The sequence below is a fragment of the Phaethon lepturus genome, unplaced genomic scaffold (genome assembly GCF_000687285.1).
Source record: "Phaethon lepturus isolate BGI_N335 unplaced genomic scaffold, ASM68728v1 scaffold24663, whole genome shotgun sequence".
NCBI lineage: Eukaryota > Metazoa > Chordata > Aves > Phaethontiformes > Phaethontidae > Phaethon > Phaethon lepturus.
The window spans coordinates 26,068-40,022 of NW_010531876.1; the positions used below are offsets into that span (position 1 = coordinate 26,068).

At 53.6% G+C, this 13,955-nt stretch overlaps 1 protein-coding gene across 1 annotated transcript in view; it reads left to right on the forward strand.

The window, feature by feature from the left end:
• Nucleotides 1-13,925, forward strand: part of CDRT4 (CMT1A duplicated region transcript 4) — a 17,875-nt gene extending 3,950 nt beyond the window's left edge. The window contains exon 3 of the mRNA XM_010284699.1: nt 13,867-13,925. Within this exon, the coding sequence (XP_010283001.1) occupies nt 13,867-13,925 (59 nt within the window). The remainder of the gene's footprint in view (nt 1-13,866) is intronic.
• Nucleotides 13,926-13,955: the final 30 nt, after the last annotated feature.

Sequence of the window (13,955 nt, forward strand, 5' to 3'; positions counted from 1 at the left end):
ACCCCCGGCTTTGGTCACCAGCCACGGAACCGGGCAGAAATACATAAACCTTCATTTCCAGCTCTTCCCTCTGACTCTTCTGTTTGTTGCAAGGCATCCTGGAAAAGGGACGCGGTGATGTCATGCGCTTACCTCCTTGCTGACGCGATGACTACAGAAATAGTTGGGAGCCCCAGCTGGGGCTGTGTCTTTCCCAGTTGTGGCTGGGGCGGGGGCTGTGGGCGCTGTCCCCCGGCACCCCCTCGGCATCCAGCCCCCTGCGTGGGGGGCACCATCTCTAAGGGGGGTTGGTGGCTTCTACTTAACAGCACCGACGCACGGAGCTGAGGATGGGATGGCGTCGCGTGGGCGCGCGGAAGAGGTGCGAGGTGTGCTCTGAACCAGCGCCCGAGCTTCCCGGCGCTACCGGTTTGCTCCGCAGTCCCGTATGCCCAGCGAAGGGGGGCAAGGCGCTGGTCCCTCCCGAGCTTTGCCGTAGCCTAGCTCTGCCTGCGCGGGGCGTGCTGGCCCGGCTGGGGACGGCAAGAAGGAAAACACCCACCTTCCTTCTTCTGGCTGCCCAGGGGCTTTCCCCGGGCTGGGGTCTTGTTCGTACCTCTGTGTTAAGCCGTTTTCACTATGACACCTCCTCCCTCGGGGAATGGCTGCCTCATTCTGCAGGTGAAAGACCAGAGTTAGTTATAGGCAGCTCTGTGGTGAGAAATGGTATAGAAAAAGGTTGAAATCATCCCGAGAGCAGGAAATGGTAGCTGAGGTGACTGAGAAAACATTTTTGTTGTTCTTTTGCACGTGCAAGTGGTGGCATGTCTGCTCAAACGTGTTAAGGGTTTGCTGTGAGAAGGTGTCCCCGAGCATCCCTGCAACCGCATCCTCCTGGGTGGGGGACCCTGTCCCATGGTCAGGTCGAGGACTGGTGGAGGTGTGGTGGGCTGCTCGTGGCTCTCCTGTTCTCCTCACTGGACACATTAGCTGGTTTTTGTCTCAGTTTATCTCTGTGACAGGGTTATATGCGATTGGATTGTGCATGTGCATTGGAGTTCAGGCGTTCCTTTATTTTTTAATAAAAGCTGCCTTAAATCTTCTGGCAGTACAGATTTCTGCAGCAAAATGGCTAGAGGTGTAAAAGTTTCAAGGAATTGAATGATGTTATCATTAAAAATAGTGGAAAACATATCATGCCTTTAGAGAAGGTAAAAGTGCTGCTTCTCCGTAATGAATTAGAGTAAAATAGAAACAGGCAAAACCAAGTGTTGTAAAAAGCACTTGTGTGTGTGTGGGAGAAACACAAGACAAACCACAAAACCAAATGTGCTGTCTTTGGTAATTCTTAAAATGAGTTTTTCAGTAGTATCGTTTTATGGGAAACTGACTTTTCTGTTGTTGTCGTTGAGGATAAAAGGGACCTCTCCAGAGCTGCAAATTTGCAGAACTCTAGCTCTGTGTTGCAGCTCGAACTGCCCACTAGCATTAATAAAATACTTCGAGGGCTCTGTTCAGCTCCCGTCGAAATCAGTCGCTGTTATTATGGAGCCCCAAGGCACAGCAATGCATGGCGTGGGTGAGCCCGGGGCCCGCAAGGCAGAGGTGTAGTGGCACTGGGGATACCGGTGGTGAGCTTTGTATTCCAGACGTGGAATCACAGAACAGTTTGGGTGGGAAGGGACCTTTCAAGGCCGTCTAGTCCACCCCCCCAGCCATGAGCAGGGACATCTGCAACTCGATCAGGTTGCCCAGAGCCCCGTCCAACCTGACCTGGGATGTGTCCAGGGATGGGGCATCGACCACCTCTCTGGGCAACCTGGGCCAGGGCTTCACCACCCTCATGGTGAAAAATGTGTCCTTTAAATCTAGTCTGGATCTCCCCTCTTTTAGTTTAAAACCGTTACCCCTTGTCCTATCGCTACAGGCCCTGCTACAAAGCCTGTCCCCATCTCTCTCCTCAGCCCCTCTCAGCGTCCCCCGGGACCCTTCTCGGCTCCGGGCTGCCCCCCCCCAGCCCCCCCAGCCTGTCCTCCCAGCAGAGCTGTTCCAGCCCTGGAGCATCGCTGGGGCCTCCTCTGGCCCCGCTCCAGCAGGTCCGTGTCTCTCCTGTGCCGAGGGCTCCAGACGAACACATGTCAGATGAGGCTGAAACCCGTAAAGTAACGGTGTCCTGGGCCCTGGCCTCGGTCCGTAGCCTGGTGCCGAGTAGCTGGGCAGGAAAAATCTGCTGCGCGGTGCCGGCGCGGCGGCAGGGATCCCTGCCCACGTGCAAAGTGCTAGAGCAGGGCAGCAGAGTAACGCTGGATAACGTTGGACGTGGCACGGGGGAACATCGGGGATCTGAGGATGGGAGGACATGCAGGATGTCTCTCGGGGGTGAGGTGGAACTGACCCCCCTGCATCTGTCAGCAGAGGTAGCAGCACCTACTTCGTTATTATAATATCCAGCCGGGGGCCCAGAGCTAATTGCAGCTCTAAATGACTTTTATTATGCTGTGGTTGCTCCTTGCCTGCTGTATAGAAACCAGATGCTCAGGTCATTAAATAGATATAAGCCAGGTGCTGACTGCCTTATTTAAGCAAAATACGAATTGATTTCCTGCCGGAGAGAGTGTGGTCATATATATGCCAGCACCCGAGAGTGGGACGAGGAGGCTGGGGAGAATGGTGGCCATTGTGGCTCGGGGACCGCTGGTGAGGCTTTCAGTATCGCTTTGAGACTTGGCTGATGGATTGACTGGATACAGAGCTGCTGGGGGTGTGGGGGTGCTTACTGTGCCCCAGAGCTGTTCCCCGATATGTATAGTGCTGCTATACATTTAAGAGTCTCTGGATGAGACACCTGCCCTGCCGAAAGGCTCGTGGATCTGACAGTGTGGCACGAAGGTGACAAGCCCTCAGCAGCATGTGGTGCTGATTTGGGGAGGATGCTGCGGTCAAGTCCCTAGATCAGGTTTGTGGGGTGTCTCTGGGCCTCTAGCCCAGCATTTTAACCTCACAAGCGGCGCTCCGTGGGGGATTTGTCACTGAGAGCCTTTCATCGTGGTGCTTTACCGTGATCGTGGGCGCAGCAGGTAGAAGTTAGTCGGTCGTGACGGGAGCGAGGAGTTGCCTAGCTAACACCAAGGTGTTTCTGAAATAGCGTTTCTCAACAGTTTTCTGTCTGTGTTCAGCACTTGCCTCATCTGTCATCGCGCAGCCGCCCGCCCAGCAGCAGCTCCGGGCAGGGAAGTGCTCGCTGCCGTCACCTTCTGCAGGCGCTCGTGTTTGAGCCCTGGAGGAACTGAGCTGCTGCCAGCAATGACAGTTCCTGCTCGTGCCAAACGCTGCCAGCGGTGCTCAACCTGTCCTCGCCATCCCGTGCAGGCACGGGGGAGATGCCGCAGGCGCTGAGGTGATGGAGCCGCCGGTGCCTGCTGCTCTCTCCTCTTTCGCAGTCCTTCACGACGCCTGTGGCGAGTGCCACAGGGGTCACAGCCCGCTGCAAACTGCCTTATTCTCGGATTTCTTTCCTTAGAGGCAGCTTGGCGTGGGTTCTGCGGGGTTCTGTGAAATTGAGGGGGAGATTGGAGAGAACTGGTTGCTCTTTGTCTGGGAAGGCTGAACCTGGGTACCTGGAAGCCTCTTGGAGTAGTATCGGACCTCAGGTGAGCTTAGGGCAAAGCTGTGACAGCCTGGACTCGAGCTTTGCTCAGGCATTCTGACTGGAATCAGAGCAGTGAAAAACCTGCCATTTTCATGCAAGAATTCCCCCTCCCCAAGCGCTGCTCTGTCTGTCCTCCCAGGCTACAAAGATGCTTTTTTTTTTTTTTGCCTTTCTCCAGCACTTATGCCGAGTGCATTTGTGCTGCTCCTGGTCTCGGGAATGACTCCGTCTCAGTAGGAGCTTGGTATGATGTCAATGTTTTGAGTGGGTGAAGCAGAGGAGGCAAAAATAGACATTTAGACATTTTTTCAGTTATGCCTTTTTGAAAAGGAATATTTATAGCCCGGTGCATAAACACAAGCTCTCTTTGTGAATCCGCTACCAATTGCAAGGCAGTGCTCAGCCAGCACCTTACCCCTCGCGGACCCGCTTTCCGGCTCAGGCCCGATCCAGGTGGCTTTGACGTCCTCGCAGCAAGGAGCCTCCACCTCCCCGTTCCACAACGCAGTGCCGGCAGCGTTTTCTTGTCTAGGTGTGAAGGACCCGCAAAGATCTTGGGGTGCTCAGGGGCTGGATCCCTTGCAGCAAGCTGTCCTGGCTCCCCTCCAGGGTGTGGATGCAGCACACTGGAGTCTCAGCCGCAATTTTGCAATTAACTCCGAAGCATAATGAGGACTGTGAGCAGGATCATTTTATTAGGTCACTCATGGCTGGGTGCTGAAGGTCCAAATCACTGCATTTCACTTCACCTCCCTTTGCCCATCTATGGAATTTGGATAACGGCCTTTAACACAGTTTAAAGTGCTTTGACACTTCTTCACGGCAATGCTACCTGAACCACCTTCCAAGGTCTGACCTTGCTTGCAAGGCGTTTTGGGTCTCTTAACATCATGTCTTGTTAAAACTTTCTAGCTACTCTTTTCTCCACTGTTTAGACATATGTGGCAGCTGAAGAGGTTTTCAGAAGCCCGTGCTGGCGCTTCAAAAACTGTATTCTTCTAGAAGACTGTCCTGCTGCTGCTCTGCAAGAAGCACTGGCTTTTTTTGGCAACGCTCTTCGTTGCTCTGGGCAATCTGAACTGCAGAGATGGTGCCCTGAAGGGTGTCACTGTGCGATGCTCGCCAGAGTGGCTGGGGTTTCTATGTTTGCATTTATGCATCTGTTGTCATACTCTGAATAGCAGTTTGGCAGAGGGTGGGAGTAAAACTCCCAGGTCTTTGTGATATGAAAGAGATGCGTGGGCAGAAAGATGGGGCTGATGATGTCTAGATGCCACGGGAGTCTCTGCAGGTGGATGGTACTCGGTGCCTTGCAGGATCAGGCTCATAGGATTCAGGGGGATTCAACTTTTGCACATTAGAGCCTTAAAGGCAGGAAAAATAACCCTGATGAGCAACGGGCTGAAAGCCTGGCACGCTGTGTCGTGACGCACAGCTCCGCGGGGGGTGCCTCCAAACTGCTGCCAGAGATCTTGATCTTGCCTCAAACTCTCTTTCATCAAACCTCGGTCTGATCTCTGGCGTGCTCTCCAAGCTGCCTGAGCGGAACAATAAACTCCATTCCGACGGCTCGTCTCACACTGCCTCGCTTGTGCCAGCTCGTCAGGATCCCCACGCGGTGCCTGCGGGCTTGCTGCGAGCTCCGAGGCGGGCGCTGCCGTCCTCGCTCGTGCATCCCTGCCCCAGCAGCCAGTGCCTCCTGTTTGGATTTCCTGAACTGCTCAGGCGTGAGCTCTGCACCGAGCTGTAAGCTCCGGGTGCGGGAAAGCCATCTGGGGGGGCTCACAGATGTCATTTGCAGTCTGTGGGTACCCAGCACCCTTGGAAATGCAGTTCCACCACCAAAACCCATCTTCTCCACTTTTACAGCTGTTTTGCTGTGATTCTGCTTGTATTCTGGTTCAAGGCTCATCTGGGTATTGCAGCATGGATGGGGATCATGGAGAGGAGAGCCCAAATGCCATAATTCCCGTCTTTCTAGACTGTTAGCACAGCACGGACAGGAGCAAAACTTAAAGGTTGGATGAGATTTCCCTGGCACAAATGTAAGGGCGAATCCCTATGCCTCGTTCTCACAAAACTCCTAGGATAGCCACCTTTAGTCCCTGTCTCCGGTGAGCGGCTTCTGCTATTTCGAGTCCAGCCTTAGTGCTGCAGTGGGAATTTTGGGTGTGCCATTTGGGTTGAACAAGGTATTTTTCCACTTTTCTCGTAATGGAAATTTCTTCCTAGCTAAATGAAACTTTTAGATGCTTTTTTAAAGTTTTCTTAATGCACAGTAGATGCTTTCTTAAAGGTGTTACAGTTTCTTGTTAGAAATCTAAAAACCACAAACTGATTTTGGTTTGGTGTTGACCGCAGATTTTCAGTTTTTAAATAGATAAATAAAAGATCTCTTCCCAATGAGCTTGGGGAAGGAAAGCTAGAATTTCTCCTAGAAAGCCATGTGCTGGTATGAGACACTGCATTATCTGTGTAGGAAGAATAGCGTTGAAAATAAGTAATGACCCCTCTAGAAAATGCAGATCATTGTTGAGCTGAAGCACAGGCTGGCCTGTTCCAGTACTGCAGTCCTGGCTTGGGGGAAAACTCCCACTTCAATACTATTGTGGTTTTTTAATTTGGTTTGGGTTTTTTTTTCCCAGGTAGTGATGATGAGGGTAATACGTGAGCAGGTTCAGCTGAAGACTCGTGGCAAGCCTTGCTCGCAAGAGTGCATAGGTGGCCGTCCGGGGCAGAGCTGCAGAAGGGTCTGCTGGCCCCACGGTCCTGTCCTTCCGCAGCAGCTGTAGCATTTGCTCGGCTGGGAATGGGGAAGGTGGGTTCTGCCGTCGCGGCAAAGCCAGGGATGAACGGGCTGCTGTGGTACAGCCCCGAGATGGGGCGTGCTGGTGGGACTGCCATGGAGTGAACAGGTACCGGTCCCTTGCTCCCCACACTCTTGCTGCCGCAGAGGGGCTGGAGCTTAAAAACACCAGCAGTGACAGGGAGGAGGCCAGCAGATCGCTCCTTGTCTACACAGGTGGGGCCAAGTGCCCTTGTGGGGAGCTGCGGTTCCACCTCTCCCCATCTGCCTCAATGCTCTCCCCTTGACTGCCCTGACTGCGTGCCGGGGCTAGCAGGGGCCACACGTGCGGGAAGGGTGGTGGCAGTTACATCTCAGCCCACGGTCCTCTCCACGTATGACGGACTACTCTCAGAAGCCAGAATTGGACCTGTTGCACTCCCAACACAACTCCCTAAATGCCAGGGAGACACCAAAGCCGTGATGGAGGATGACACAAAAGGCAGCAGCTGGGAAAAGTCTTTTGATTTGCAGCCAGGGCTGGACTCCTGCTTCGGGGACGGGTGGTTGTGCCCAGACCTCACGCAAGGACCCGCCAGCTGCTGGGCAGGCTGCGTGGAAGGCCACTCTGCTGCAGCTCTTCTGTGCTCAAAAGATTTTCCCCCCTCGGCGCTGACACCCTGGGGTCCCTTTTAGCAGCCTCAGTAGGTAGATGGCATCCCGGCCACCCACAGAAATCACGTCAGGTAAAGGCGGCCAGAAGACTGAGGAGTTCATAAATAAGTCATGTGCCTGTCTGCCGTTGCACCTTGCACTGGGTGCTGCGGAGCAGAGAGGAGCTCGTCATGGTACATCTGTGCAAGACGCTTGGTCCCTTTACGGTCTTCCTCTAAGGCTGCTCTTTCCTGGTTGTTTGACTATGTTGGACCTCCAAGAGTTTATGAAATGCTTTAAAAAGAGCAAATGTTGCTGATCTTGGTTGCAAAATTCAGCAGAGGTAGCAAGACATCCGTGACCACCTTAGAAGTTGCTGTCTAAAGGCATGGTGGGGGGTTAAAGGCGACAGATCCTGCCACTCAATCTGCAGCCCTGGCCTATGAGCTCAGCCAACGCATCAAAACGTGCTGTAAACTCTGCTGGGGAGCTGCCAGTCCATGTGTGTGGCTGCAGTAGCAGAGCCTGTGTCCATGAGGACGTCTCTGCACCAAGGCGGTGAACCACGTGGGTCTGCACCGCCGCTGGTGGCCCGGGGCAGCAGCGACCAGGACTGACAGTTTCTTCTCTGAGGGGTTGTACCTGAATTTGGGGTGCTTTGTAGCAGGGTGACAGCCAAAGCAAGCCCTGCTCTGATGCTCACCATGTCACTCCTCTCTCTTTTCCTTCTAACCATGCGCGGATCCGTCAGCACATTTCCTGGAAGATGCTCTAGCAATTAGATTGCCATTGATCTCCTGGAGCTGGAAGCAGGCTTTGCTATTAGCTGAGGCCGTTAGCAGGGCCGTGGGGAGCTCAGCATCGTGGAGCTGAAAAATGTGCTCGGGGAACAGAAACTCTCTGTGGTCGCCCCGGCCGTTCTGGGCTGCTGGCCAGACTCCTTCGGCCGGATGAGCGGCAAAGTACAATGAGGATAACGAGAACTATCCTTTCCAATAGAGCGCTAATCCACAGCGAGCAGGGCTCTAGACTTGCTGATTCACTCTCTCATGGGCAAACAGGGATGCTCTGCACCCACATCCCGTGTCTGGATGAAGCGGGGTGCCCAGGGGAAGGTGCTGCTGCGAAAAGCCGGGCAGTTTGCGGTGGGGCCACGTGGGTGCGTGTCAGCAGTCCCACTAGAAACTATCCTCCCTGGAGCATCCGACAGCATAATGGTGCAGAAACGATAGGGTGAACCTCTCTAAAAGCTGGGTGATGCGGGAGTTAGGGGAGGCTTGTTGTAATGGTGGCCTTGAAACCAGGTGACGGTAGTTGTGGTGTTTTGTCTGCGCAATGGCGTGACTGGGAAGTGCCGTTCGCTTGGCAAGTGGGAGCGAGCAGAAGTTGTGTCCCTCCCCGGGGAGCGGAGGTTATTGCTTGCTGTGATTGTTACGGGAAAGGCTTGCAGAATGCAGCATACGATGCTCCATTTTGCACAGGGCTTTGGCTGTAGCTTAGCGTAGAAAAATGCTCGGGCAGGCTGGTCCGAGCGGATCGCTGAAGGGGCTCTGGTCAGTGGGGTAGGGAGATATCACAGGGAGTTTGCTTGCAGCCATGCAAACCCTGCTTCCTGCCATAATGAGGCAGTAGGGCAGGTGAAGATTCGTGCTTTTCCCTGTCTTTTAAAATGGATTTCCACTCGTGAAAGAGGTTTAGTGGTGAAAGCAGTTGGTTGAGGAACCCAAGCCTGTTCCTGCCCCTGCAACAGAGTCAGTTCCTTCCTCTGGTGAGATGAACCTGGGGTTGGTGGCACTTGGCCTGTCCCTGGAAGCAAGAGTCTTTGCTGGGACGTGAGCAGGCACAGTGGTTTGGTGCCTCCTGGGGAAATGGAAGGGCCGTTGGTCTGGGGATGGGTGTTGAAACCATGAGGTTCCCCAAAGCCTGAGACACATCCTAGGTGTCATTTCCAACCTGTCCTCGTTTCTAGGGCATTCGGCGTGGTATCGGTACAAAACATAGCATCCAACAAGATGCAATTTTTGACCTAAATATCTGTTTTATAGGGGAAAAGCAAAACAAGTTTAATTAAAGCCAAAGCTCAGTGGGATACTCTCCACTGCAGATGGCCAATGTTCCTCTAGTGACATTCCTGGTGTGGTCAGGCTCAGCTTGGCCATTGCCTTTGTGCTGACTTTAAGCAGCTCCATTTACCACGCTGCTGAGGACCCGTCAGCTTCCCACCCAGCCTCTTGCTTTGCTGTCTGCGTGCAGGCTGGCCCGGGGCCGAGTGGCCCGTTGGGCTTGGCGGGCAGAGCCGGCAGGCTGCAGTGGGCAGGTCTCCTCCAGAGCAGGCGCAGCAGCAGCTTCTCCAGCCAGGGCTTGAGAGAGAGGGTTGGAGTAGATGGTGAGTGAGTTTTTCACGCAGATGTGAACTTCACTCCAAAACTTGGCCAGACCCTTTGCTTCCAGCACTGCAAATGAGGCAGATCAATTATTCTGAAACAGAAGGTAAAAACTATGGGTTTGATCCTTTGAAAATAGCTCTCCTGGTTTTGTTCCAGCCTCTCAGCTTGCACTGCAGCTGATGCACTCCACGCTGTGGACTCCCTCCGGGATTAAAAGCATCCTGCTATAGCAGCCCATGGACTCCCTCCGGGATTAAAAGCATCCTGCTATAGCAGCCCGTGGACTCCCTCTGGGATTAAAGGCATCCTGCTGGAGCAGCCCGAAGCAAGGGGGCTGCGGCTGATGTGTTTGTTTTGGTGTTGTACCCCTTAGGCCTGACCCTGCCAGCCCAGCTCATGTTAAGGCTGAGCTCCCCCAGCCCCGTGGGTTGGGCTGGGGTCTGCTTGGTTGGTTCATGTGGAGAACTAGGGATGTCCCAGGCTTGGGAACACGAAGGCTGCTGCAGGTTAATGTTCTTGAGATGTTGGCTGTACAGTCAGTAAACCCCAGCTGCAGCCTTGTGAAAATTAGAAAAGACCAGAGGTGAGTAGAGGAAGAACAAGAGCCTGTGGTTAAGGACTGGACAGAATAGGAAAAACTGTGTTTAACCCTTCCTGGACTGCTTGTGAAAGCAGCTCGGTTGCTCCCTGGTCTCAGGCTGGCATAAATTAACCTTGTTAAAGAAAGCAAAGAGATAACGTGGGCTGAGGGTTATCTAATAAAAGATGAAAGAGCAGAGACAAACCACATCTCCGCAAGGGAAATAGCTCGGTTTCTCGAGGCGGCTGGCATCTCTTGGGGCTCAGAGCAGCAGCAGGTGAGGGCTGGGCAGGAGGGTGAGATCCTGCACTTGGAGCTCAGCTTTTCAGAGCCTGCGACCTGCACAGTCCCTGAGGCACGGGGACCGGAGGAGGCCCTCGCAGCACTGGGCTTTCATGGCCTCGTGTACTGGCGTGATCTGGGTGGTGACCCATGCGGTGGAGGCTGGCGTGGGGCTAAGCCCAGGCCAGCTCGGTGGTCAGCCCCTGCCTGTGTGCCTGGGATCAACGGGGGGCCAGGCAATAGGTGCAATTTAAGATGTCTATATTTAATTTTTCATTACCTCTTATTAATTCCCTCCCAAAGAAACTCATTTGATCTGTCTTAAAGGTCAAGGTGTGCAGGCTGTGCTATCGAACAAATACCTGGCAGGAGCTTTGCAAAGCTTCTTGTGCCCCAAGGCACGCCATGTTAATGCATATGGGAAATTTCTGACAGTCACAGCAGCTCTCGGTTCCTCTCCTGCCTATCTGCCAGCATCTACACTGTCTTTGTAGCTGTGGAGATTTTTTTCCGAAGCGTGGATGGGGCTCCCGGCCTTGCTGAGGCGGGTGGTGTGGAACGGCGGCTGTCGCGGCGTGCTCTGCCTGCTCTTTCCTTTGGCCAGCGCTGCTCAACAGCGCAATGCCTGCGTGAGGGCTGGGGTGCGAGGAACATCTAGGGATGAGACCTTATATCACTTCCGAGCAATACCTGTAAAGCTTTGTGATACATAAGGCTGGTATTAAATTCATTGCAATGGCTCAGCTACCCCTGCAAGCCTCAGTTTCTCCCACACGTGCCCCTATTGCTAGAGGCAGGAGTGCAGCCATGGGCTCTCCAGGGCAGCCCCTAACACTGTGCTATGGTCCTTCTGCCTGGACGCATCCTTCAGTCCTTTTCTCTCCTGCGCTTTCCTCCCGCTCTCCCAGCCGGTCTTTCTCCCTTTCGCTTTTGTTTTCATGCAGATCCCTCCATCCCAGCACCCTGAGGCTCGCCCAAGCCCGTGCTCATGCTCCCACAGCTCTGCCGGTGCTGGTGGCACTCCTGGGAGCAATTCGGTGACAGTGCCGAGTGCTGAGATGCCCCGTGCATGCGCTCCCCCGGCACCGCGCCCCAGGACGGGGACTAGGGCTACATAGGACGAGTTTTATTTTTTTTTCCCCCAACTACTGTATTTCCTGACGACTCAGTTTCTTTTCCCGCAGCAGGATGGGCTGAGACTGGCACAAGTTTTCTGATGAAAAAGCAGAGCCAGAAGTGGAGAGGGAGCCCTGCCTGGGAGGGACAGTCCCACAGTGAACTTCTGCCCCCGATCCCACCGCAGGGAGGAGAAACCTTTCTTCAAAGTTATGTCAGAAGAGGGACATGCTGAGGAGAAGTTTCACTTCTTCAAACAGCTGGGTTTTGGATAATTTCCAGATGAGTTCTGGTGATGAATAAGCACTTTCGCCCTGGAAAACTCTTCCTCCCCCTCCCTGTAGCAGCACAGTCCTCCAACACTAATGGCTGCATTGCCCGAATTCCAGGCGAGCCACCTCGCCTTCCCTCCCCATCCCTTTGGTGCACCATTGCCCGAGGCTGACGCAGCTTTTCTTGGGGACAGAGGTCTCCCGGGGGCTATGGGTGCCTCACCCCGGGCAGAAGGACCCTCTGCAAGCTCCCAGCCAAAAGCCACTGCATGTTTTCCAACATGTCTCTCGGTGGGGTTGCACGGCTTGTGGCCGGTGGCAAGCTGGGGTCATGCTGAGTTCTTTTATAATTTGACTGATGTCATCTTAGATAAGGTTGTGTCACCTGTTCCCTTCCTTTGTGGCAAGCCGGGGGTGTCCCATTGGTGTCAGCAAGGGTGTGGGTATCCCGACAGCATCCCAGCACCTCCTGCCCAGGGCTTTTCCCTGACCCTCCAGGATCACCGAGTATCTCCCCCGTGTGCAACCTCTGGCCATTAAGGAGGCGTTTTGAAGAGGTTCTCTGCCTCCCGTTTGCAGCATCCCACTCTGCTGCTGTCCAGGCACCAATGTACTCGCGGAAACTTCGCTAGGGCTGGCTGGTTTGTAAGGTTGCTGGTGTTTCCTGAGCCTTTCAGGCTCCAGCTCTCAGCCTTTTCTCCCTTCTCTTTTGCCTCTTTTGGTTTGGGTTTTGGTTTGGGGTTTTTTTTGCATCTGAGGTCTAAAAGGGTGACTCACAGCTGAGGAAAGCCTGTAAGGACATAATCCAGGCCTTTAGAAAAAGCAGTCATTAAACATCTATGTGCAGCTTCCCCTAAAAGATGTAATGGGCATTGCATTAAGAGGCGGAGTGAAGTAGAATAGCCATGGAGCAATATAGCTCTAATCATACAGAGGCTAAAAATGGGCAGGAAAACACTCCCAGGGAGTCAGTCCCTGCCACAAGTCCCAGCTGATAATTGTTTTTTTGTGGCATGCCTTGAGCATTAATGTTAAGGGATATTTTGGACTGAGAACTGGGAACCGATCCCAGCGTGCCGTAGCCTTCATGAGAAAGCCTGGCAAGCGCTTGCTCTTCTTGGACACAAAATATTTGCGAGTCCTGCTGAGCTGCCATTCCACGGGGAGCGGCGGTGAGGACGCCGGGCTGCGTTCGTGGATACGTCCCTCTCTGCGGCGCTGGACGGGGCTCTACGAGCACCCAGCCCACACGGTTCATTCACCGTAGAGTCACGGAGCCAAATGCCGGAGGTTTTTCTCTCTGAAATGCAATCTCCTTACGAAACATAGTTTGTGCGATGGGGGATTTGTTTTCCTGCCATGACCTACTAAATGGCAGGGTTTGATCTATGCAGTGGGCTGGGGAGCAGAGGAGGAAAAGGGGCAAATGGCATGGACTTGCCAAGTGTCTCCTCTGTCCTTGCCCTGGCTGAGGTCCTGCTTTCGTGAAGACTTTTCTGCACCAAACACTCTGGACTCTTACATTGTATTAATTCAAAAGAAAAACGCGTGCCTACATCTCAAAAACAGGCTCCTTAGTGCCTAAATCCCTTCTGAAAGTGAGTCTGCGGTTCTTCTGTCCCTGGTGGGGTGACTTCTCTTCCTTTCCTTCGGCTGTCTGCAAGTCTTGGGTGGCTCTGCAGAGGGGGAGAGCAGAGGGAGAGCCTCTGCTCCGAGACAGCTAAAAACAACCCGTCTTTGGAAGAGGTTGAAGCTGGGGATAAATGGCCCCACTTGGATGTTGTGTGTGGGGGGTTTTTTTGTTTTTTGTGGTTTTTTTGTTTTGGTTTGTTGTTGGTGGTTTTTTTTTTTTAAATCTGATCTGAAACAAGGAACCCAATTTTGGCCGTCGGTTGGATGCAAGCACAGGCTCTGTTTCAGGACCTGTCCCCGAGAGCATCCCCGGTTTTGCTCAGTGGAAAATTCATTAGCGACGCGTTTGATGAATGAGGCTCTGTTACGACACAAACATTTCAGAAACCAGCAAAGCCCTGTTGGGTTATATAGGATTTCATAACACTACATAAACATCCAAGAGGGCGAGCGAGCGAGCTGGTGGGCGGTGCTGTCGGTGCGTAGCTGCCGAGCGCGGCTCCGCGCCGTTTTTCCTGTTACCCTTTTAGACTTCCTGCAGCGCTCGCGGCTGCGGCAGCAAGGGCGGTTTGGGCCGCAGAGCCTGTGAGCGAGCACTTTGGTAAGGAGCGGGAGGGCG